The 24,479-nt window shown below is 45.3% G+C and overlaps 3 protein-coding genes across 4 annotated transcripts; 1 reads left to right on the plus strand and 2 right to left on the minus strand.

Annotated features, from left to right (window-relative positions):
- Positions 1-8,296: 8,296 nt before the first annotated feature.
- On the minus strand, positions 8,297-13,226 carry LOC127302666 (probable disease resistance protein At4g14610). The gene is made up of 8 exons (XM_051333207.2): positions 12,810-13,226; positions 12,506-12,572; positions 12,302-12,400; positions 12,160-12,216; positions 10,577-10,625; positions 9,636-10,313; positions 9,383-9,556; positions 8,297-8,607 (listed from the first exon to the last, which is right to left on the minus strand). Exons 2-7 carry the CDS (start codon positions 12,538-12,540, stop codon positions 9,383-9,385), a joined length of 1,092 nt encoding a protein of 363 aa, XP_051189167.1. The 5' UTR covers positions 12,541-12,572; positions 12,810-13,226; the 3' UTR covers positions 8,297-8,607.
- Positions 13,227-16,112: 2,886 nt separating this feature from the next.
- On the plus strand, positions 16,113-19,167 carry LOC127302674 (protein NEOXANTHIN-DEFICIENT 1). 2 transcript variants are annotated; one of them, XM_051333222.2, is made up of 9 exons: positions 16,113-16,441; positions 16,551-16,698; positions 16,789-16,835; positions 17,353-17,407; positions 17,504-17,542; positions 17,626-17,797; positions 18,175-18,235; positions 18,450-18,506; positions 18,730-19,167. In XM_051333222.2, the coding sequence occupies exons 1-9, from the start codon at positions 16,383-16,385 to the stop codon at positions 18,968-18,970; spliced, it is 879 nt and encodes a 292-aa protein (XP_051189182.1). In that variant the 5' UTR covers positions 16,113-16,382; the 3' UTR covers positions 18,971-19,167. The 2 variants fall into 2 exon arrangements, with proteins under 2 accessions (XP_051189182.1, XP_051189173.1); XM_051333213.2 differs by having other exon boundaries at positions 16,117-16,441; positions 18,163-18,235.
- Positions 19,168-19,317: 150 nt separating this feature from the next.
- On the minus strand, positions 19,318-21,235 carry LOC127302686 (uncharacterized). Its single transcript, XM_051333231.2, has 3 exons — positions 21,089-21,235; positions 20,347-20,476; positions 19,318-20,159 (listed from the first exon to the last, which is right to left on the minus strand). Exons 1-3 carry the CDS (start codon positions 21,201-21,203, stop codon positions 19,541-19,543), a joined length of 864 nt encoding a protein of 287 aa, XP_051189191.1. The 5' UTR covers positions 21,204-21,235; the 3' UTR covers positions 19,318-19,540.
- Between the last annotated feature and the right edge of the window lie 3,244 nt (positions 21,236-24,479).

The following is a 24,479-nucleotide window of genomic DNA, read 5'->3' on the forward strand; positions in this document are numbered from 1 at the left end:
TGTTAAGAAGTCACTCGGCAAAACTCATATGTCATTAATAGTCACCCATGCTAACACGGACATCATGTGATTGGTATTGTTGGATGAGCACGGAGGCTGGATGAGCACATTTAGGGCCTGTTGTTGTCATGGGCATTATGTAGGTCGTCTTGAAAAATTCTTTGTCTAGGAAAATTGCTTTTAAGTGGAAGTCTTTAAACCAGAAATTTGTCTGGCTGTAAACTGTCTGAAACACCCTTACATTCATGAAAAATTGTACTGTTGCTGCTTCACGTGTAATAAATAGAATATGCATCTAAAATTCAAGTCGCCATACAATTGTCATTACATAACCATTGGGAATATATTTTTGTCCAAAATACATTTCCACAACATTATACTAGCTAATTCCTCCCATAGCAGATGATTGTTTCTACAATAAATATGGGTGAATTTTTTCCACCTCTCACCTGCTATCAATTGCAAAGCTCGTTGCCTAACAGTCTCCATCGGAATAATCAGAAGCGGCCGAAACGCTGCAGACCCCATCCACGAAAATATCATCAAACTAGGAGATTCGTTTGCTTTGCAGGTCAGAGACTAGCCAACGTAAATCAAGATCTCGTCAGGGAGCCGCGGGAAGCACCTCCGGAGGTGCTTTTTCCTGTCTGCCTATTCTGCCTGGTGGCTTTGGCGAAGCCCAAAGCGAAGCCGTGCCCTTTGGCTCGTTTGGGCTGCTTATTTTGGTGGAAAGCCTCCAAAAGCTAGAACAAACACCTCCTTAGTAGGGAGGATGTAAACCTGGTGCCAGAAGTTTCTGTGAGTGGATAAGTTGGAGAGTTTTATTATAAAAGTGGATGCGTTAATCCCTCGACTAAATAAATTTGATGGATTGTGGTAGGTGTCGGTCCAGCGCAGTGTCCAATCAGCCTCCTCCCGATGTCTATTTTCAACTTAGGATGCTGATTCTAGCATGTTCTATCATTGCGACAAAAAGAACCCTTGAGCAATATTTTTTCCTACATATGTAACATCATCGTAACATTTCTCTCATGGTCTTAAATGAAGGGTGAAAGCATAGCAACATTTCAAAACACATAGATATAACAAAATATGTTATGTATGCAACAAATCTCCATTGGTCACAAGAGATTGTTTTGGAAAATCATCACAACAAATGCAACATGGAAACAAATATTTGCAGCAATGCAAAAAATAGCATTGTAGCATTGATGCAACATTCCAAAAACCATGCAACATGTCACACTTATGTATGTACTAAAACAATGTATGCATCAAAAACTTAAAAGCACCAATCTTTGCAAGAAAAATCTGGACAATAATGTCCCCGCCTCAAATTAGCCACTTGTTCGAGCCCCGCTAGAGCCAAATGTTGTGAGTCTCCATTTATCTAACCCCGATCTTACAATCGAGCAGAGTGTTTTCATTTTTTAAGAATACATGAAAAGTGAACCATAATTTTGTGAAGGCGGAAATATTTACAAAGTCATGTATATTGAATTGTATACACCGAGTAGTTCACAACAACAACAAGAACAACAAAAAGTTCATGGTTGTAAAGTGGGCCTGATTTCTGTAAACTTTATATATAGTTTCCGCATGGTAAGCCCATCACTACTTATTTTAGGAATCAAGCCCAGGACTACTTACCAGCATCCACAAGCACAAGACGAGAACAAAGCGATTCAAACGCCTGATTGAGGTGGTTCGATATGTTGTGGCTTGCTGGTTCAATGTGCCTCACGAGAAAATCGAACCAGGAAGGCCGTTTGATTTACAGCTTTTGGATAACGTTTCAATACTGACAGAGGACAAAACCAGGAGAGATGATGTCTCCATGCGAGGCCAAAGGGCTGGCACGAGCATTACGACACTGCAATACACTGCAAAAAAATCTATATACCTAAATAATATGTCACTTTTTTCAGAGGTTATATATACCTAAATAATAAGTACATGAAAGGGAGGAAAATAAACCGTAGACCAACACTAGATTGAAAACTGGTACTAGTACTAAAGCGATAAACGGAATGAAATTGTTGGAACTAATGATATTCTTAAACGACATTTACTTTCCAATTGTCCGGTATTGTTAAACCTGATAATTTTAGGAAACGTGGAGACTTTTCTGAAAAAATGATGTGATACTTTTAGAAGACGCACGGCTCGAAACCTGACACTCCTTTGCAGTCAGATTTCGCGGTCTTCGGTTCTGGACCAGTCAGCATCTCTTCCACGATCGTCTTCAGCTGCTCCTGATCCCGGGTCCTGGCCCAGCGGTAGCACGCCCGGCGCGGCGGCCGCAGAATCGTCGGCAGGGCTGAAGCAGCGGCGCTTGGCGGGACACGGTGGGGCGTCGATGCTGGCTCGTGCGGAGGCGAAGGCGAGCTCGACCTCCATCCACCACCGGGAGTGCCTCCCGGCGCCGCGGTCGAGCAGGAAGGCGATCCAGAGCTCCTGGTTCACCTCCTTCTCGGAGTTCACTCGCCAGCCGGCGCCGCGGTCAAGGTAGAACCTCTGCCACGGCTCCTGCTGCTTGGACCAGTAGCTGTGGCTCCACGGGGAAGGCACGTGGACCTCTCGCCACCGGTCGAACACCACCAGGCTGCCTTGGTCGACGGGGGCAAGGAAACGGATCGAGTCCGGCCCGACCACGTAGCGCGCCGTCGCATTAGATTCATCCTCCTCCTCCTCCTCCTCGTCGTCGTCTTCGTCTTGTTCCGAAGATCCGCAGATCCCGCACTCCAGGCTCGGTACCCCGGGTTCTGGCGTCGACAACCGCGGCTTGCGGGGTTGGTCGGCGCCCGCGGCCGCCGCATCGACGCCGGTGTCGCGTCCTGGGTTTCTCGTCCTTTTCTTCCTCCGCGGGAGAAAATCAGCGATCCGAATAGGCGGGAAGATTTCGGAGAGGTGGTACGACGGATCGCGCCGCCTCGCGCCGCGGTGGAACCTGGGCCTTGGATAGAGTGTGACGCGATCGTATCGAAGCTCGCGTAGAGGCGTCATGCCGTGCCAGGCGAGGAGGGAACGATCTGATCCTGATCGGATCTGTGCTGCTAACGTTGGTGACCTAGGGGAGTCTACGCTGATTTTGATTTCGCGAGCATCTTTTCTGACAAAAGTCGGTTTCAATCCTTCGTTCTTTCGGGCTACCCAATTAAGTCAGTTACCGGTTCTCAATCTTTTTGTAGTTTCGGTGCATGGCTCATAGCCCGGTGTTAGGGTATGAACAATGGTTGATAGAAGACCACCATATCTTAATCATGCCACATAATAGATATAACGATGAAATAGGATTTACGATGAGTTATTTCTTATTATTATCTCTGCTCCAATCAATACTGCATTTTTTGAAAAGTCAATCTAAATAAAGTTTAACCCATTTTTTTGAAAAATAAATCAACAAATATGATACTCTATAGATATCATATGAAAACATGTTGCATGGTGTATCTAATGATGATATTGATTTTGTATCTTACATGTTGATGCTTTTTTATCTAAATTTTTGGTAAAACTTTACGTGGTTTGACTTTTCAAAAATAATACTCCCCCAAGCCCTAAAAGAGCTGCGTACTAGCATTTTTGCAAAAAAAAAACACTTGTGCTTTTTTTTACTAGAAAAATCCCATCCTCGTCTTCGTCCCTGTCCCCATCACTGACTCCCACGCCACGCAAGGTTTGATTTTTGGATCCACGACGGCATCAGCGTCCTCAGGCTCTGGAGCAGGGTTGCTGGGGAATCCATGGCGGCATGTGTGGCGTAGGGCTCCAACAAGCTTTGATTTTTAGCATCCATGGTGGTCCTAGGGCCCTCATAGATGCTACCGTTCCGAGCTCTAGGCATCATCACCGCCGCCAGCCTCCCACGCCTTCCTCTCCGATGCTGGTGCTCCTCCTATAGGAGGTGACGATGATGGTGCACCTCATGCTGGATTGGGCCTACCTTCGGCTCCTGCGACAAGCTCAACGCCTCCGCGTCCGTAGACACCGGTCGCACCGGATGAACACGGGGCTGGAAGTGATGGAGAACCACCGCCTCGACGATGTCGTCTACTTCGCCGACAAGGAGGACGTCTACTCCATGCAGCTCTTTGACCACCTATGTCATGTCAGCTACCCATTTGATCGAATTTTTGCATTCAAATTCAGTCGCATGTGATGTGATGCCGTAGATGGAATTGGTTTAGTAACTCATAACCTCTCGAGTGACTTTCAATAGTTTCACTTTCATTGTCCCTTTTGGTATGTGTTTTCTCTTTTTAATAACCCAAGTTTCCTTCCCAAAGGCCCACATGCCAATTTTGCCATCAAAAGTGAAAACTCCACCTTCATACCTTGGCTTGGCCACATCAATGAGAAACATCACTTTCCAATATAGTTCATGTTCCGCACGGTAGCGGAGCAGGTAGTAGTTGTTCTTCTTCTTTGTCATGTAGAACCACTTTTCATCAATCTGGACCGTGTAGTCCATTTCTTTGAAGAAAGGATTAGAAGTTATCAAATCGTTCTCATTCTCATCGAGCATATTGACGCAAAATTTCAAACTATGGATGATGTTAGCTGGCATCAGCAACGCCTTCAAAATGTTAGAGATGTGCTTCACCTCACTCCACTGAAAACCTTCTGTGTAATGTGGAGGGTCGAACACGAGGAGCCCTAGATAGTGATGGAATTGTATTTCTCTTGTTAAGTGGGACCGTCAAAATACTCTCTAGGTCCAGGTCTTTTCTCTTACGACCAAGATTGCCCTTCTTTGGGCTTGAGACATCAACTTCTAGACCATCTGCAATCTGGTCATTCGCCACTTTCCATATTGTCATTGTTCGTAGGCTTGTCTTGAACAGGCTTGCTACCTCCTTATCATTCTTCTCAACTTTTCCATCTTTGCTCTTGCTTAAATGAAGAGCAAAATAAGCCCCCCCACCGCCATCTTTGCTCACTTGTTAGGTTTGCATGTCTGTTGTTTGGGAAAAAAATTGGTAGGAGACACCGTTTTCTTTGGTCTTTGGCAAAACATGCCTTTGCCTCATAACATTATTATTTTGCGGTATATTTGTCAGAACACACCTCAAGCCGGAAACGGAAAGATTTATTTATTTTATCAAGAAATTACTAGATTACTCATTGAATTTTGGTACAAAAATTAGCACGTACATACATATGTGTGTCCTTTACATGCGAATTTTTTTATACAAACTTGTACAGCTCGGGAAATACGATTTTTGCCACGCTACAATTAACCGGGATCATCAGCACCTAGGTGCTGCTGCGTATTTCCGGAGAGTAGATTTGGTGCTCAGGGGATACGTGAGCACCCGGTTACCACCGTTGGATTGGTCCACCACCGTTTGATCCTGCTACTCACTAACGGCCACTACCTTGCCGGCCTCCACCTCCACCTCGCTAGCCTCCACCTCGCGCATCTGAGGTCGTGCCAGTGTCTCCCCGGCCAAGCGCATCACCGCGCACCTTCCCCGCGTATCTCTGCCCTTCCACTCGACGCGTTGGACCGCGTCGATACGTGTATAGTGCTAACATCGTTAAACACGTGTCGAGCAGAGAAGGGGTGCTCACATATCCCCCTGACTTCATCCGTTCGATATGCATGGCACATATGGAGATGCCCTAATTTGAAAACTACAAACCTTAACAAGATGCAGTCAGAGCAGCAATGGGGTCAGCCTGACCGACGACGAAGAGGACGAAGATGAAGACCACGACCACGAGGAGGACGGTGGTTCGGGAGACACCATCTTCGTCAATGGCGCTGCTCCAGGCGTGGCAGTGAACCCAGTCACCGGACCTCACGGAGGAGGAGTCCTTCTAGTTGGTCGTCGCCCAGGGCGACCTAGAGGAGCTCGGTCGGTGGAACAGCCAGCATGGCCTTACAGTTGCGCAAGTCTGCCCTAGCTCAATGTGCGTTGGTGCCTCCTCCGGTTATACCAATGCGCGAGCACGGGCACGCTCCACCGCCACCGCCCGTGCGTACGCTACCACCACCTCTGCCCGCGCCAACGCCTCTGCCGCTAGACTAACATGGTCAAAAACCCAGTTGCCTCCGCCGCGACTAATACTTTTTGTAAAATACATTGTAATCATAGACGCTCATATATATACATACTCTCACCCCTATAAACGCACACACGCATCCTGCCCCCTATGAGCATCCCGAGAGCTAGAGTTAATTCAAAGATTTTTTTTAAGATTGACGAAATCATCACGGACGTCTCGCTATCGGGGAATGCTGTCGAGACACCAAAGTGTTAAATTCGGAGTTCAAATTTTGGTGGACTGGGATGCCACTACTCTCCTAATTGAGGTATAGTTTCGTCACAATCCAAACACATCGTAAAATAACCATAGCGGTGAAGTCTTTTTTCTCCTTATTCCTGAAATCATGATCTTGCCCTCCGTCGTCCACCACTCCTGAAGCCTGCTAGCGCCATATCAGTGACGATCTGCAGCTCTTGGAAGACATCATGCCAAACCTGTCGGGCATGGACACATTGCACTAGGAAGTGATTCACGTTGTCTTGAAGGCAAAAGAAGCAAGCTGAGGGCTACTCCTGTAAACCATAGCGACCTCTTCCATTAAGGGCATCTCCAGCGGCGCGACGCATTTCGGACGCTCAAAAGTGGTCGCGAGCGTCGTTTGCGTCGCCCCGCGGACGTCAAATTGACCGCAAGGGGCGAAATGTCCGTTTGCGTCGGGGGCTACCTCCAGCGGTCCGACGCATTTTGGACATGCAACTGTTTTTTTTTTTTATGCTACTTCTTTACAGCTATAGTTGAATGATCAAGTTTTAAACGCGAAAAAGATGTACTCTGATGTCATATTGGTCCAATCGAATAGATTATAGCCTAAACAATTAACCGGATACGTCAATCGACTAGATTCAAACATATTTAACATACAAATAAGAAGAAATTTAAAAACATATAAACTAAAACTATTTTTTGGCCTTCTTGTTCGAAGGCCCTGCATCGTCGTCGTCATCGTGGAAACTCCTCCGCCTCTTGCTTGTCACCTCGTCGTCGGAACTGGAGGACGATGCGCCCGTCGAGGACTTGAAACTGGAAGAAATGGCGTCTTCGTCGTCGTCGTCGGTGAACGGACGACGATGCGCCGCCCGCGCCAGCGCCCTGGACTTCTTCCTTGCCGCCGCCTTGTCGTCCGCCTTGCTGTCGGAGTCCTCCTCCTCCTCCTGGCCCTCCTCCTCGTCGTCCGCGTCGCTGGCAGCGCCGCCTCCGTCCTCCTCATGGCCTTCGCTGCCATTGCCGCCTCCCTCCTCCTCGTCCACACTCGGTGTGGAGGTAGGGTAGCTGGGCGTGGAGCCCGGATCGCTTGGCGTCGCCGGCGATTCCCACCAATGCAGGAATCCGGGCGACTTGCCCTCGCTCTCCGAGTCGGACGGCAGCGTGTAGTCGCTCATGACGTGCCGGTGCGGAAGAAGACGAGAGGATGAAGAAGGAGGCGGTTGAACTTGAATTACCGTAGACGCGGGGGTTATAATGTGCGCGGATTAACGACGGCGCGTAAAACGAAGAGGCCGGCGGTTGCTCTTCCGCGGCGGTTCGGCGCTCCATTGCGGCGGTTGGTCGCCGGCGGTTGTGAATTGGAGGCCGATCGAACCTAGGTCGCTGCCATGAGGGCCCGTGGGGACGCGAGCGGACGCTCGGAGCGACCGCCGAGCGTCCGCGGAGACGCAAACCTGGCGCATATTTGGGCCAGGTTTGCGTCTCCGCGGACGGCCCGGTCACTTTGCGTCGTCCCGCTGGAATAGGCCCCAGACGCATTTCCGGTCACGGCGGACGAAAACGGTCGCTCAGCGTCCGTTTGCGTCGCGCCGCTGGAGATGCCCTAAGCTCCATAATCTGTACGGCACACTCAACAAAAGGAACAGCTTTCACTTGATCGGCGCTCCCTTTTTCCATATACACTCTGCGGCGGCAAAGCGGTCAGTTAGGAGCTGCAACCCGGGCTTGGCGGTATCGGCCTGACATGCTACGGTGATTGTATTTCAGATGCTCTTCACTACAATTATGTACTCCCTCCGATCCAGAAAAATTGTTGGACGGAAAAATTGCCAAAAAGACCCGTTCGACAATTTTTCCGGATCAGAGGGAGTATTGTCTTTTGCTGTATCTGATTGCATCGTGTCATTTTCTATATCCGAAGTGTATAATTTGGAAAACGCATAGATTCAGGTTGAATTCTTACAGTGTTCTTTTCCGTCCTTCACAAATTCTGCAACGGAGAGGCATGAAGAGAGACGAAGGATACACGCAAGTATGAGAGGACCAGGTGGTTCAGAATGTCTGATGAAGGAGCAAGGTGGATACATACGTTGCCGTTCATCATCGCAACAGGATCAATGACAACAATGAGTCGTCACGCTCGACACATTCAGGTAGATAAACTACTGTATGTTCACAAAACTACTGTTGCAATTCACGTAGATAAACATTCATGTAACAGAAACCAAAGTACATCTATTGTACAAGGTACCAGGAAAGAGTCCACGCGGTAAGGCACCTGCTGTCGACTATAATACAACCACCAACTCCTCAAACTCTATTCTTCAAGAGCACTACAAGATTAACCTGCAGAAAACCATCAGAAGCTTTTCACGATCTTGGTAGCTCCTACTCAAATAACACTTGCATTAGGAAAGTAACGGTAAGTCTCTTACAGCTCAGAAACAAGCAACAAAACTGACAACCAATAAACTACACCAGGTTATCAAAGATTGCGGACTTCACATACCACCAATCTTTCTACCGTGAAGGTTAGAAGTGAAAATAAAACAGATAGCAAGAGAGATTGTTGGGTGCTGCCATATGTCCTTATTCTGGTCAGCATAGCGAGATGGCACCTAATACAACTCCTGAGACTACCAAAAGTAAATCTTGCATCAAAGTATATCCGCTGGACTTAGAGGAACGTGTTGAAGGTGGGACCTTAGAGCAGGTCATTGACCTCAAGGACAGTGCAACTACATATCGAGGTAATATTGGTCCAACTAAAGTTACCACTACCAATAACACAGTTTGCAGGACATATTCTTCAATTCCCTGTTCCATCAATATTCTAGCATCAAATGACTTAATTGTCCTCGATAGGAATATAATCAATAAAGAAAGCTGACATCAAATGCAGCTCCAGAAGCTCTGAAGAGGAAATTTCAAATGAAAGTCTATCCACTGGAAAACTGAGGATACCCAGCGGCTGCTTTCAAGGTGTCCAATCTGGACTACGAGCATGGTAGATGGTCATGAAGAATTGTTCAGGGACATGAATCGCTCTGATTTATTAAACTTTGATACTAACGGTATGAAGGTGAAGATGAATCTGTAAATATAAAGAGTTTGCACATACCTATACTAGAACCGCCCAAATTTCTTCCATTCTTTCAGGCGGCAGATTCTTAGCCTTGAAAAGTTCATAGGCGTACCACCAATCATCCAGATTTGTCCCACACAAGGTTGCTCCGGCCATGCCTAAGCCAATGGCACTGATAGCTCTAGGCATGCCTTCACACGCTGAAACCATCTGCTTACAATATCAGATAAGTTAGTGCAAAGACAGCTTTTTTGTACGTTGGAGAAGGTATTATAGAAATATAAATTACCTCTTTTGCGATTTTGTGAACTTCAACATCAGCTTCGGTGATCTCAACTCCCGCGTTGTACTTGAAAAGGTTCCACGCATCTTCATCATCTAAGCCCTTCATCTCAATAGTATTAGCCACAGTGCACCCCGCGCGGCTACAGCCAACCTGGCTCCTCGATGTCACAATCAACTTTCGCCTACCTCCAAGTGGCATCGGCAAACCAAAGGACGCCAAGTCTAATGGTTTGTCTTGAACGTCATCTAGCAAAACTAGAAAGCTGTCGTGCTTCAGATACTCTGAGATGATTTCCGCTCGGTGATGCTCCTCAAACAAAGACATAGTATCCCAGTCCAATTTCAAAATAACAGCCAAACAATGTTGTATATCGGTCACGCTACCATCTTGAATTGGTAAGATATGGCGAAACAGAGAATCGCCATTGGCATAACACTCAATCATGAGTGTAAGAAATCGGGTCTTACCCACACCCGAACTGCCCCATAATCCCAAAGTTGAATCATCTAATAGCTTACTCTCTAGAAAATCATGTGCCTTGCTCTTGAAGCTGTCCATCCCCCATACTCCAACATGTTGCGGCACCATCTGCCGAGCAAGATTTGGTATTTCTGGCCGAGTCACCAAACGAACACCGAAATCCCACAGAAAAATAATGATTTCGATTATAGTGGCAGAACCCTGTTTAAGAGCATCAACACAGTCAATAGGTCACACGTGGCAAAACACAATTATAAAGAAACTTAAACATCAATGCACCAATATTAACCGTCACTTTTTAAACTTGCAAGCAAACTGCACCAACACTGTATTAACCCAGTTAATGGTTATGTTTTATGGATTTATGAATATAGGTGATCAACATCTTACTGAACGGTGAAGAAAGCAAAAGCATATAGAATGCAAAATGGGCACATGGAAGTAAAGTTTTTATTCATATTTACCTCAACAAAACAAAAAGCCGCATTACTTTTCAAGGACTTCATCCTGTGACTGAAATAGAAAAATTGTCGGATTAGCGATGCTCAATATTATACTCTCTGCTCGTATCCTCTAAGAAATCAATATGGTCTGCAAATTGTTGAATATCTGATACATAAGACTAAGAGTACGCCTTGGTAAGCATTACACAAGTACAAACCATTATGAACCAATGCAAACTCTAGTGGCGAACAAATTATACAGTAAACAGATGAAGGCAATGAAACATAACATAATCAAAACCACCGTGAGATAAAGTATAGCATAATGATGGGACACAATGGAGGTAATGAAGCATAACATAATCAAAACCGCCACGAAAGAATGTATGGCATAATGATAGTGGCGCAAAGACAAGAGTAATTTCTATAATTGGTGAATCAACATCTAACAAATGCTGCATGTGGACCATGGACATGACACTTCGCATCACCAAGTCTACCAAATCCATGTCTAAATGGCTGGCTTTCCAGGTCCACGGTTGAAAAATATCTGGAAGTTGAAGGTGCCTATGAAGATAAAAATCTTCCCGTGTGTCAGGTTATTCATGATAGGCTTCTACTCAGGAGCAGATCCTTTCTAGAGATGGGCCAAACAATGGGATTTGTCCTTTATGCGATGGCCTTGAATGTATTGACAACTTATTGTTCTTATGCCCTATGGCTGGGTTTCTTTGGACATCTATCAGAGTTTCTATTGATTGGCCGGCCAATCCACAGTCAGTTCTTGACCTGATATCTCTCACTAGACATGGCTCTGTTGAGAATTTTGATGTGGTTTGGGTGGGAGCTGCAGCAGCGATGTGGTCTCCCAGGAATAACTGATTTTTGAAGGCTAGTTGATCAAGAAGCCAGCAGATATTGTCTGTAGTTGTGGTGTCCCCTTTGGAGCGAGCAGTTCCAGATAATGGTTGAGTAGGTGATTACCAAGTGCAAGACGAGAATGAGGAGCCTTAATCAGCTAATCGTCAGGGAGTAGTTTGAATCATGAAAAACTTGGGCGTGTAATTGAACCAGTTTAAATTCTTGTATCAAGCTTGTTTTGTTTAGCTTGGGTATGTTGTTAGCCACGGTTGTTTTGGTTCTGTTGGTAACTGTTTGTGTGGGAGTAGCCTCATGGTATTTCTTAAGTTTTGAGGAAGTGTGAGTTCAATGTAACGTCGTTGGTGGCTCCCAACGATGAAAAATTCTGTCTTTTGTTTTCTTGCTTTCTATAAAGCAGGGCTTCAGCCTTTCATCCAAAAACCCTTAACCACACAAACACAGATATTTCTGCATGGCAAGATCCAACCTTCTAAATGAACACATAATAAAATTTCTACAAGGTAATAACTGATCTCTACCATCCTAATCATACTCTCGTAAATTTTTAATAATAGACAAAACCATTTGTACTTATAAATCAATTAATATCATTGTCTTGTGCTAAAGTACACAACTACATGTGTTAGTCATCATTGTCTTTGCAGACAAATAGCTAGATACATTCAAAACCAGCATATATCTGAAAACCTTGACATAATAGGTAAGTTACATTTGGTGGTTACCTTAAAGCCAGTGGACTCGCCTGTTCTTGAAGCAGGAGCAGGATGCATAGCAAAATGCTGTAAAAATTGCTGAAATAGTTAGATTTTCTGTAAAAAAATAATCTTGCCTAAATGTCATTTGCCACACTGAATTGAGCCATACCAGAATGCGCACCACAAGTAGTGTGCGTACTCAGATCCACAGTGCCAAAAGATAGTCTTGAAGAACTCATACACCGGCATACCATACCCTCGTAGCCCTCTGAAATCAAACAAGCAGATTGGCAAGGCACGAAGGAGACATGAAATTCTGCAAAAATTGAGCACAAAGGGAAAGGATCTATGCAAGGATGAAGGGAACACTTACGACAGAAGTACGACCAGGTATTGGCCTAACATCATAAACCAGCTACAAATTCTTGCGAGGGTGCCTCCTGAAAACGGTATTTGAAAAAAAAAGAACTTGTTTCTATGAGACTACTATGACCCTGAAGTACCGCAAGGCAAAAACACTGGACTACTTCGTGTATATATAGAGAATATAAGTAGAGTAGCAAAGATGTCTCGCGTCTCGTCCTACAAGGATCAGAGTTTGTATCGTATACACGGTCGGGTTCGGAAACTGTAGCCGTGTCGATTTGGGACTTGAGGTACAGGGGGAAAATTCTTACCATCCTTCGCAGTGTTGCTCCAGTGCTCCCCGTGGCTCGCCGCCGCCTGGAGGCCCTCTTCGCCTCGATCTGGTCAGGTGCGCGCCGGCGCCGCTCCATTCCTCCCAGTGTGCCGCTCGCCGCCGCCCAGGATGCCTCGTCGCCTCGACGAGGTCAACCGCGCGCTGGTGCCGAGCCAGACGCTCGCCGACGCCCTGGACCCTGGACCTGCCCACGGCTCGTGTCCCAGTCCGCCGCTCTCTGCTTGTCGCCGCCCAAGAGCCCTCGTCGCGGGACTCAGCTTCAGCACACAAGTCACCGTGAGACTTATCTAAATCCCAGCCACCCATTGCAGATCCAATGACCTGAAACCACCAAAGACAAACTGACTCCAAATCTCACCCATTTTCACTTTAGCACTTGTCACTCTGAAACTTTAGGGCTCCTTCGATTTGTAGGATAGAAAAAATTATAGAATAAGAAAAACATATAATTAGTTGAATCCTATAGGAAACTGAGTTTCCTTTGACTGATCTCATGTTTTTTTTCTATAGAATTTGCACTACAAGATTTTTTTTAGAATTATTTCCAATAGAATATGTTCCTACGAGTCAACAACTAGTGTATGAAAAAAATATTATATAATCTAAATCCTACACAATTCCTATGAATTAAAGGATCCCTGATTATGTTTATTCACGAACCGTATGTTGAAACTCAACGAAAGTTTCTTAGAATACATAACAGAATAGATGTGATTTACTGGAATTGTTTCAATTTTTTCTTGGAAGTTCGAATTTTGAGTTCAAATTTTTGAACAGAACTTGAAATGCTCTTAGGTCACAAACTATATGTCGAAATTTTTCATTGAAATTTTTCCTAGAATACATAACTCAATTTGTTTGATTTACTAGATTTTTTCTGAATTTTTCTGGGAAGTTCGAATTTTGACCAACTTTGAGCTTTAGCTGCATTTTAACATGATTTCAGCAGCATTTTAGCATGATTTCAACAGCATTTTTGCAAAAAGAAAATTCAGTTATTCTTAGCTCCGCTTGTTAGTAATCCAAACAACCGTTAGCATCATGCAACTATTACAACAGAAAATCCATGTACATACTTGCAATTATTGATAACTCGCAAGTAAAACCAAGAAAGCAATTTACATTTCAGATCACAAACACTTCATTTGGTTGTAGCACATCATTCAAATTCGGTGGCAACAAGTACTACTAATCAAATGACAATTCCTAGCCCCCCCCCCCCCCCCCCCAAAAAAAATATGTCTCGTTGGTTGTGTTTGGCCTCAAAAGACTATAGTTAACCCTCAAAATACACTCAAAATACTATAGTTAGCTCCCGAAGTACCATGTAACCAACATCTAGATAGTAGTACATTTCCACCATAAAGACTATAATCAACACAAGTAGAAGGAGCTGTGAGGAGGTGGGTAAAACTCTCAATGACATTGTACTTTTCAATCTCCACATTGGCTTCTTTATTGTGGCCATCATCCTTCACTTCTACTTGAGGTTGTACATCATGTTTTTTTTATTTTGTTGCTGTCAATAAAAGTTTGACTAGCAAGTTTTCTTTCTCTTCAAATTTTTCGATTGAACTTCTTTTTTCTTCAGCCGTGTAGCTCTTAGCAACTCATCCCTTTGTTGCACATTTGGGTCAGCATTTTCCTTGTCACTACTTGGTTCATTCATAGCACTAGTCGATGCATTCAGTTTTTCCTCCAACTTTGGACCAACTAAATCAAGTTAGCACCACACTTACTTCTTGTTTCAGCTCTAAAATGGATTCTCGTTCTCTTTTTTTCCGAATATCTTCCTTGGCACAAACGTATATACATGATGTCGCTATACCATCCTTATGGGTGTCTCTGTAGCTTTTTGATGTTTGGTCCGTAAGTTATTTGTCCAGGTATGACAAGGCTCCAATTTTATAAAGGGGTTTCTCATTCTATCCTTAGTTGAATTTAGTTTTGTCCAACTTCAAATCAAAATCTTTGCTCACGTTTCTCCCCTCTCTTGTCTCAAAATCACAGAAATTCTCAAAAGCGGGTGTTGTCAGGTCAACATCTTTGGTCGTTACCTTGTGACGTGTGATATCCGGGTGTAGGGCCAGATCCTACTTTGGAGTTTCTCTCACCCCAAGCTTCCACCAACATTTCACCTGTTATTTGACCTAATAAGTTCACACAAATTTCACCATTTTCGCAAATATTTCATCAAACAAAAAAGTAACACACGAATTACTAAGATTAGGATATCCTAGGATTACTTATATAGCAACAACATAAGTTCAACATCGTAGACAAACCCATATCCACTGCGTAGGTGCACCCGATATATAGGTTCTCAACACAAACAACAACAGTTCTTGTCGGCACGAGATGATCTAGCCTCGTGGTCGTGCTTGGTCTTGCGAAAGGGCCATTCCTTGCCCATGGAGCCGGTGTCGTTGTTGCCCGAGGGAGAAAGGCATGGACATGCGCACTGACCGCGCTATGTCCACGCCGACGCATTTCGACTCAAATTGGGGCCAAGAATTATAATTTGAGAACAACTTGACTACAATACTTTATTGTACTTCCTCCGCCTCGAAATAATTTGTTCAACTTTGTCTAGATACGGAAGTATATAGACCCATTTTAGTGATAGATATACTTGTTTCTATATAAGTTGAGTAAGTTATTTTGGGATAGAGGGAGTAATTCATTTGAGTTATTATTGTTTTTGGTTGAAATCTCTCTCTATATAGTATTCTGCTGTTAGCATCACCATGCTTTTGGAGTGTTAGTATTCCTCTGTAGGTATGTTTCTATGTAGGAACTTTGCCCTGTGCATCGGCTGTTCATGTGTTAACATCACCTTTACATCCTAATCAGCCGGATTTTCTTTGTTGATCTGGTTCTGCCACACATGCCGCTAATGCGTTTTTTTTTCTCGAGATGAATACTCAGTTACTATCTGCAGTTGACACTCTGAAGTCTGAAAATTTACTACATTGATAAATTCTTCGCATCCACAGACAAATCAAGTTTCCTGTGGATTCCTCCCCCCAGGGTCCCAAGTAGCAGTGGACGTACTGGCCGGCCGGCCGCCGGTGCATCTCCCTAGCCGGTGACTAGCACCTGCGCACGTGACCCAGTTTACCATTCCAACCAGCCACACGCTCTTGTCCCTTTCCCCATGTCACCTTCTCACAGAGTCTCACTCGAGCCACATAAACCGCGCGCAGCAGCAAACTGCTGCCAGCCACACATACAACACAGTTCCGGTATCATCAGGCTCAGTCAGTTTGATCGATGGGGCCCTCTCGTGGATCGATCACATCCATGGTGAATCGATGACATCACCGTCGTCCCCGCAGCCTCTAAACTAGCGCCTCCTGTACACTGGATAAGGCTCCTTGCAGCGAGCATCCCACCAGTCAGTCACGCAGTACATCATCATCATCGCTCGTCGCGAGCTTCCTCCCTGCTTCCTTGCTCCCATAGAAAACCCGAGCTGCTGGCTACTGCCCTGATCCCCCTACCCAGCTCCAGTTCTTGGCTTCTTCATCTTGCATAGCTCGCTACATCCATGGAGGACAAGCCTGCTGCAGGCTACCGGCACGGGCCGCCATGGGTGTTCAAGGGCAGGTAAGTGCGCCTCCCCTCCATTTCTCTTCCCCGTTCTCTCGATGGAGGACCGTGTGTAGCAGCAGGGGGCGATCGATCATTGATTCTTTGTTTCTGCAAAAAAAAACAGCGCATTGTACCAGCTGCATTTGGTGAAGGCGGCGACGGCGCGCGCCTTCGTGCCCAAGGACCTGCGCCTGGTGGAGGCCTTCGGCTACACGCTCGGCGGCATGTTCCTCGCGCGCTACCACGACAGCCCCGCCGGCCAGTTCGACGAGGTCGTCCCTCCCGCCCCGTCCCATCCCATCTCCCTCCCTCACCCGTCTCTCCGTTTCTTTTCTGACGAGCTCATGTATTCTGCTCTGCAGCTGGTGGTGATCGCCGGCATTGTGTGGAACCCGCCGACTTCTTGCGCGTGAGTTCATCTTGCTAATTATCTTACGCATACTTTGGTCACTTCCATGTCCACTAGTGATTGCACTTTTGCCTCCATGCTTGCGGTTGGGGGATGCGAGTTGAATCAACTAGCACAACTTGCATTAGAAAAGAAAAAAAGAAGAAGCTGAAACCAGTGTATCTTTTTTTTTTTTTTTTTGACGACTGAAAGTCTGAAACCCGTGTATCTGATCAAGTAAAGAACGCCTACTTGCTCAGTCCATTGTACTTGAGCACACAGGCTTTCGCAATCCCCACTCTTTAGTAATCACCATCCATTAACTATCTGATCCAGTCGCTGTGCTTGCTCCTTGTGGCTTGGACAACCCTGTTGCTTATCTGGAATCCATTTCGATAAAAAAAAACCTGTGCCAAATGACAACTTGCTTAATTGGCGATGATATGATACTCTCTTCAGTTTTTTTTTTCCATCGAAAGCGCTTAGAGTTATTCACTGTTCTACTGGTTTTGGTCTCTGAACCTGTTTCGCTTAACAGTTGGGCTGCCAGGGTGCTCGTAAACAGTGCTGAAGCCTGCCGGCATGGACGCAAGGTGCCACTAGATCTCATCCACAGTTTTTTATTGCTGTTTGAGGGCAATTCCTCATTGCTACAGTTCTCCTAATCGATGCCACTCTCATTACTGTAGGAAGTGGGGCTGCCAAGCCATGTCGCAAAGTTCTCACAGGTACTTGATAGGTGCCATTTTATCTTTAGGTTTAACAAACGTTTTACGAGATTTGTGACATGAACTTTGCTCTCGTGTGATAGACTGAAGCTTCTGAACTCAGAAACAAACCGTTGGCAAAACCAAACGGCTTTCTGAACCTTCTTGGAATGGGTTCAACTTTCTCCAAGAAAGAGAGTTGCCGTGGGTTCGAGATCTCGGAGACCACGGGCTCATCTACGAGGCACTTGTGCAACATCAGCCTGCCGGCCACCGGTAATTTAAAACTCTCATGTTCTAAGATCTGGTTACATGCCTTGTCCTTGTAACTTGTCTGAATTATCAGCTGAACTTCCAAATAGCTGCTGGCGGCGCATCTTAAATTTTATATCGAGTTGGTAAATTACCTTTGGAGCTAAAACAACAAGCAATATTAGTTAGCCTAGTTCGTACTCCAGTTCTCTGAAATGTGTTTATCTTCATCACTGGTGACTTATGAATGTCGAATACACAAGCACATCCGACACGTCTTCAGAATAACGACTGCTTGACCCTACTATTTTCTCTCAAAAATGGAACTTCTAGGATTTCCCCTTTTCTATAAAAAAATCAGTGCCTTGTTTCACTTCCTAATTTTGTAGGAGTGGCAGCAGGATCACATAAAGACAACAAGTGGATAGGTCCAGCAATCAGGATGTCACTTCCGAGCTTCAGGTTCGTTTAAACTAAAGTGGAGAGCCTCCATGTCTCCCCACTAAAAGTGAACTGCTAAAGTCCTAACGTCCTTGGGAAGCAAAACGAAATTAGATGCTTAAGCAGTCATGTGTTATTTTACTTAGAAATCTGAAATATGTTTCTCAAAATCTACTCCATTTTTCTTCCATGGCTTAAAAACCTGAACATTACCTGCTTGTGTTGTGAATTGCAGTGGCCAGACAGAGGACCATCCCGATCTTCTCAAGTACTCTTGCAAAGTAGAGTGCAGGTGATTACATACCTAAACCCTAAATATCCTCTGAAATGCATATCGTTAGTCTGTTGGTTTCTATTAAACTCCTTTCGCATGCCATGCCAAAAAATAAACTTTTCACTAGTTATGTCACTGTCTTGCTATTAGGGATGTATGGACAAATTATCATCTGAAAACATGCCATCTTTATCCACATGTGAATGTAATTACCTTTCTAACCAGGTCTTCTCCTTCTCAGGGTGCGCCCGGTAAGTCCTGCCAATATCTGGAGCCCTAGAACCGCAGAACCCCAGGAGTGCTCTGATGGCAAGAACGGCAGCGTTGTATCTGAATCGGATGCGCAAAGACAGAGCGTTCTGGTTTTGTTGTCTAGGCCTATCTTGGCTCTGGAGTTCAGCTCCCTGCTGATGCACGTTGATGCTCCAAAAACTGTTGCTCCACATTCGAAGAAGAAGGAAGTCAGATACTCGAGCACCTGAATCTGATGCTAGCTGGGAGTTTTTGGCCCGATTTTCTTACACAGTAGACATGGTTACCGCTGCTTGTTCTTTCATTTGTTCATAGGTTTTCAAGAAAACCATTATTGTTGGGTTTGAAACCTACTTGATGAATTCAAAGTTGCATATAGTTTGGTTTCGATGGAAACCAGGTAACACAACATTGGCAGTTCCATATATGCACAATTCGACCCAGAAAAAGGGGTTAGAGCGAATTGAAACAATGGGAACTGGCATAAAATCCTTGATATTTTGAATGCTTTGCCGGAAAAAATGGATACGGTTAAAAAATAATGAAAATGGCTGAAGAATAGTGTGCAATAACCAGAAATTAGATCAGCAGATTAGATGGTCTTAAAAATTCAGAATGAACAGAGTCACTGATGCATAGCACACTAGTACAACTCCACCAACACCCATCCCTAACAACTCGGGTGTTAACTTTAACCACAATCACAGCTAAGCTACTGCTCAAATGCTAACTCTAACCTAAATCACAGCTAAACTCCAGTTTTGCGAAGTACACTCATGGCAATGCAAACAAGGTGCAGATCAGTGGTGAAAGAAGGAGAGAAAGCTGTCGATGTCATCGAAACCGGCAGTGTCAGGAAGACCCATGGTGATGCAAGGAAGATCCGGCTCCATGGCAATGCGAGGAAGGTCAGGCTCCATGAGCCCCAGGGGGACCGGAGACATGGGACCGCAGTCGACGTTCATCTCCTCACTGGTGTCATCAGCAGGTGGTGGCGGTGTCCATGGCTCCATCCTCACCGACCTGCTGATCGGGATCGCGGTGATCGGCTCCTGGTTCGCGGTGGCGGTGACCAGTGGTGGTGGTGGTTGCACAGGCGAGCCGGCCGAGACGGCGTCGGCATGGCTCGACGAGGATCCTGCCTCGTTGTACCCGAGCAACTGGAGGTCCGGCACCGTGCTGGCACTGTCCTCGTCGTTGTACACGACCAGCGCTGTGGGGCTGATGCTCTCCTCGTCGTAGGCGACCAGCGCGAGCTCTGCGCTCGCAGTGTCGTCGGACGACGTGCTGCCGGTGCGGCGGTGCCTGAGGCGGCGGCTCCTTGCCGCGCGGGGGAACCGTTTCTTGAGCGTGCTGTTCCAGTAGTTCTTGATGGCGAGGTCCGTCCTCCCGGGTAGCTTCGCGGCGATCACGGACCAGCTGCTCGATCAAATGCCAGTTGCAGCAGGTCAGTGAATCAGTGATGCAACAAAACTCAACTACTTAATCAAGCAATTTGTTGATGCATTTGTAGGTGGTAGAATTTAAGCACATTTGATGTGATCACCAACCAATTGATGTTTAGCATTGATTTAGAACTAGGCGGGTTCATGTCAGGGTCACTCACCAGCTTCCCTTCTTGCTGTACATCTCATAGATGACCCTGTCCTCGGCCGGCGTGAAGTTTCCATGCTTCAGCCCAGGACGAAGGTAGTTCAGCCATCTCGATCGGCAACTCCGGCCGCAGCGCTTCAGCCCTGCGATTTCAAATGATGCTTCAGATACAGTGGTGGACGGTGATGATTTGCGTATGCAATGCTTTGCGACGATCACGTCAAATTTTGAGCTAGTTATTTTTGTGCACTACACTAATGTTTTTTTCGGCCGCACAACAACACTAAGGACTCACTCTTTCTGTCTGAACTCCTGGCAGAAACATGGCTATTACAAGAATTCAGAATCAATTAGAATATTTCCAATTTATTTTCCAAGGCTTGACGAAATTAATACCGAGAATGCTAGGGGAAAAAAGGGAAGTATGCAACTTCTGTAACTAAGATAATAAGATGAGACTTGGACAAATCTCTGAAGTCAAGTCATTGCACATGCCTTCACTAATGCAGTAAAAACAGTGCAACATTTTTTTTGCGGGAAACAGTGGTACATGCCTAGTATTCTTCTGTTATATGCTAATAACACCAATAAGAACAGCAGAGATCATTTGCAAGCCAAAGAACGAACAATATTACATTTCAGTAATCCGTTTTTGTTCATTTATTTTGTGAAATAAAACCAAGGAGAAGTGATCAAGAGCTCAAATACGGAGTAGATGTGTATGCATGGCGAGATGTGGAAAAGGAAATCCAAACCTAAAGTATTTGATAATCCCTGCCAGCTACGGCCAATGCCATGCTTCTCAATGTGATTTTTGATGAGATTGTCCTCTTCCTTGGACCACTTCCCCTTCTTCAAGCCCCCTTTCATTGGACAGAGTTTCTTCTTGTCTCCAACAAGGGCTCAAGAATTCAAATGAGAGGCATGAGGACTTAACTTGTATAAATACTACAGTAGTCATGTACGATGAAATACCTAATGTGTGATGGGATCGCTAGATTTTCTATTTTACCACGTGGTAATGCCTCCAACCATTCTTGTTTTATTGTCTTGTCTCTTATGCTAAAACCAACTATTCCATATACTCAGATAGAGGAGAAAAGATAAGGGACGGTAAAAGTGAGGGGAATTTTAAAATGATTCCTCCAAATGATAAGACTGTTGAGGTAAAAAGTTTATGGCATTAGCTCTTACGTGTGGTGAAAAAAGTGTCCATTTTATTCTTGAGATCCCTTGATTCTTTGTTTTGTCTTTGGCCAGGTCAGGGTGGGTACTTATGGTGTGAGGTTGGTGAAATATTTTTTTTAGATTAGGTTGGTTAAATACTTGCAATGTTTAAATTGTCATTATTACTGTGTTTAAATTGTAAAGGCTATCACATTCTTATATTTATCCTCTTTGGAAAATTTACATGCCTAGGCAGATGTTGCACTTGAGAAATCTTGTGGGTTCCGAAAGATGAAGAGGTGCTCAAACTGAATTGAAGCATCCAAATATTCTCACTTTGGTATGTCTTGTGGGTTCGAAAAGATGCAGAGATGCTCAAACTGAAGTGAAGCATCCAAAAAAAATCACTTTTGGTAACAAATCTTAAATTTGTAGCTTTATCATAGTAACTCGGCCAGAAGTGTACATATGCTCTGGAATTTGAAATGATGTAAAGTTTCATCGCATTGAAGAACAAAAAAGATGGACAAGGTTCTGTACGAGCACTACAAGACAAGAAAGATAAAAACAGTTGATGAATCCAGCACAAACATAAGTATCCTCTCCTTTTATTCAGACCCCAAAACCGAAATCCATTGGACATTTGTCATCAGAAGCTCATGCTAATCCACCATTGAATTGATTGACACCAGCACAGTAAAATGGATATTGAGATCTGTTGCTTGTGTTCTGCCACGTCATCGGCAATCATGCCCAAGTTGTCCACATCCGATCGGGACCTTTTTCTCTTTTTTTTTGCTAGTAGTAAACAACCTGGTTTATGCGCCGGTCGATTTGTAATATTAATTGAACGGATTTGCTACAAATCAGTCGACTGATTTGCTTTTCATTGTCAGTCGAATTTTGAGCTGTTCGTTTCGTGCTTTACGATTCGTGTCGCGTTTTAGTCTGCCTGGCTGACGTTCGTGTCCCGCGTCCGTACCCGACCCGGTTTTCCTGTTTTTTCCGGTTTGGTTTTTCTCGGTTTTTACTTTCCCGTTTCGATTTCATAAGATTTCCATTCCTCCTTTTCTGTTGTGTTCTTCATTTGGGCGGAGGGGGAGAGGTGGGAGGAAGGCGATTTGGGGGGAGGGCGGCACGATCCCGTGGTGCGTCGGCGGGAAGGGAGGCGGCGCGGTGCCGCGGTGCGTCGGCGGGAAGGGAGGCGGCGCGGTGCCGCCGTGCATCGGCGGGAAGGGAGGCGGCGCAGTGTCGCGGTGCGTCGGCGGGAAGGAGGAGGTGAGTTGATTTCGTCGGTGTGCTTTGTGGTGTAGTACCAGTACATGGAGGCGGAGCTGATTTTTGGTGTTGTCCTTGATTGTTCGTCGTAGAAGGCGTCCGCGGCTACGGCGGAGGTTTGGTGGAGCCAGTGAGGGGCGCTGAGGTTGCGGAGTGATACGTCTCCAACGTATCGATAATTTCTTATGTTCCATGCTTGTTTTATGACAATACCTACATGTTTTATTCACACTTTATATCGTTTTGATGCATTTTCCGGAACTAACCTATTGACGAGATGCCGAAGTGCCAGTTCCTGTTTTCTGCTGTTTTTGGTTTCAGAAATCCTAGTAAGGAAATATTCTCGGAATTGGACGAAATCAACGCCCAACATCTTATAATTCCACGAAGCTTTCAGAACACCCGACAGGGACCAGAGGAGAGCCACAGGGCCACCACACATGTGGGCGGCGCGGCCCAAGGGGGGGCACGCCCCCCTACTGTGTGGCTGCCCCGCAGCCCCTCCGACTCCGCCTCTTCGCCTATTTAGGCCTCCCTGACCTAAAACATCGACACGGATTGACGAAACACCAGAAAACCTTCCAGAGCCGCCGCCATCGCGAAACTCCAATTCGGGGGACAGAAGTCTTTGTTTCGACACCCTGCCGGGACGGGGAATTGCCCCCGGAAGCCATCTCCACCGCCATCTCTACCGCCATCACTGTCTCCATGATGAGGAGGGAGTAATTCACCCCCGGGGCTGAGGGCTCTGCGGTAGCTATGTGGTTCATCTCTCTCTTTGTGATCTAGTTGAATATCATCTATGTGCTACTCTAGTGATGTTATTAAAGTAGTCTATTCCTCCTCCATGATGTAATTGTGACAGTGTGTGCATCATGTAGTACTTGGTATATGCTATGATTGTGATCTCTTGTAGATTATGAAGTTAACTATTACTATGATGGTATTGATGCAATCTATTCCCCCTTTCATATTCTGTCGGTGACGGTGTGCATGCTATGTTAGTACTCGGTATAATTGCGTTGGTCTATCATGCACTCTGAGGTTATTTAAATATGAACATCGAATGTTGTGGAGCTTGTTAACTCCGGCATTGAGGTGCTCTTGTAGCCCTACACAATTAATGGTGTTCATCATCCAACAAGAGAGTGTAGAGTGGTTTTATTATGTGATCAATGTTGAGAGTGTCCACTAGTGAAAGTAGGATCCCTAGGCCTTGTTTCCAAACATCGAATCTCCGTTTGTTTACTGTTCTGTTGCATGTTTACTCGCTGACATATTTATTTCAGATTGCTATTACCACTCATATTCATCCATATTACTTGCATCTCACTATCTCTTCGCCGTACTAGTGCACCTATACATCTGACAAGTGTATTAGGTGTGTTGGGGACACAAGAGACTTCTTGTATCGTGATTGCAGGGTTGCTTGAGAGGGATATCTTTGACCTCTTCCTCCCTGAGTTCGATAAACCTTGGGTGATCCACTTAAGAGAAAACTTGTTGCTGTTCTACAAACCTCTGTTCTTGGAGGCCCAACACTGTCTACAGGAAAAGAAGCGTGAGTAGACATCAAGCTATTTTCTGGCGCCGTTGCCGGGGAACGAAAAGCTACACCACAGAGATTTCCTCCCACATCAACCACGCGCCAGTTGTAGACAGTCAAGTATTTTCTGGCGCCGTTGCCAGGGAGGAAAGGTA

This window comes from Lolium perenne, chromosome 1 (genome assembly GCF_019359855.2).
Source record: "Lolium perenne isolate Kyuss_39 chromosome 1, Kyuss_2.0, whole genome shotgun sequence".
Classification (NCBI taxonomy): Eukaryota; Viridiplantae; Streptophyta; class Magnoliopsida; order Poales; family Poaceae; genus Lolium; species Lolium perenne.

What these genes read in the sequence shown, in the direction of transcription:
- LOC127302666 (XM_051333207.2), bottom strand. Translation starts at nt 12,540, where the DNA reads ATGATGTTAGGCCAATACCTGGTCGTACTTCTGTC. An exon ending in GCGAGTCCACTGGCTTTAAG is followed by an intron (nt 10,626 to 12,159) that starts GTAACCACCAAA and finishes TTTCTATTTCAG; the next exon opens with TCACAGGATGAAGTCCTTGA. An exon ending in TTCACAAAATCGCAAAAGAG is followed by an intron (nt 9,557 to 9,635) that starts GTAATTTATATT and finishes TATTGTAAGCAG; the next exon opens with ATGGTTTCAGCGTGTGAAGG.
- LOC127302674 (XM_051333213.2), top strand. Translation starts at nt 16,383, where the DNA reads ATGGAGGACAAGCCTGCTGCAGGCTACCGGCACGGGCCGCCATGGGTG. An exon ending in ATGTCACTTCCGAGCTTCAG is followed by an intron (nt 18,236 to 18,449) that starts GTTCGTTTAAAC and finishes TGTGAATTGCAG; the next exon opens with TGGCCAGACAGAGGACCATC. An exon ending in TCTTGCAAAGTAGAGTGCAG is followed by an intron (nt 18,507 to 18,729) that starts GTGATTACATAC and finishes TCTCCTTCTCAG; the next exon opens with GGTGCGCCCGGTAAGTCCTG.
- LOC127302686 (XM_051333231.2), bottom strand. Translation starts at nt 21,203, where the DNA reads ATGAAAGGGGGCTTGAAGAAGGGGAAGTGGTCCAAGGAAGAGGACAAT. An exon ending in GGGATTATCAAATACTTTAG is followed by an intron (nt 20,477 to 21,088) that starts GTTTGGATTTCC and finishes TTGAAATCGCAG; the next exon opens with GGCTGAAGCGCTGCGGCCGG. An exon ending in TACAGCAAGAAGGGAAGCTG is followed by an intron (nt 20,160 to 20,346) that starts GTGAGTGACCCT and finishes TTGATCGAGCAG; the next exon opens with CTGGTCCGTGATCGCCGCGA.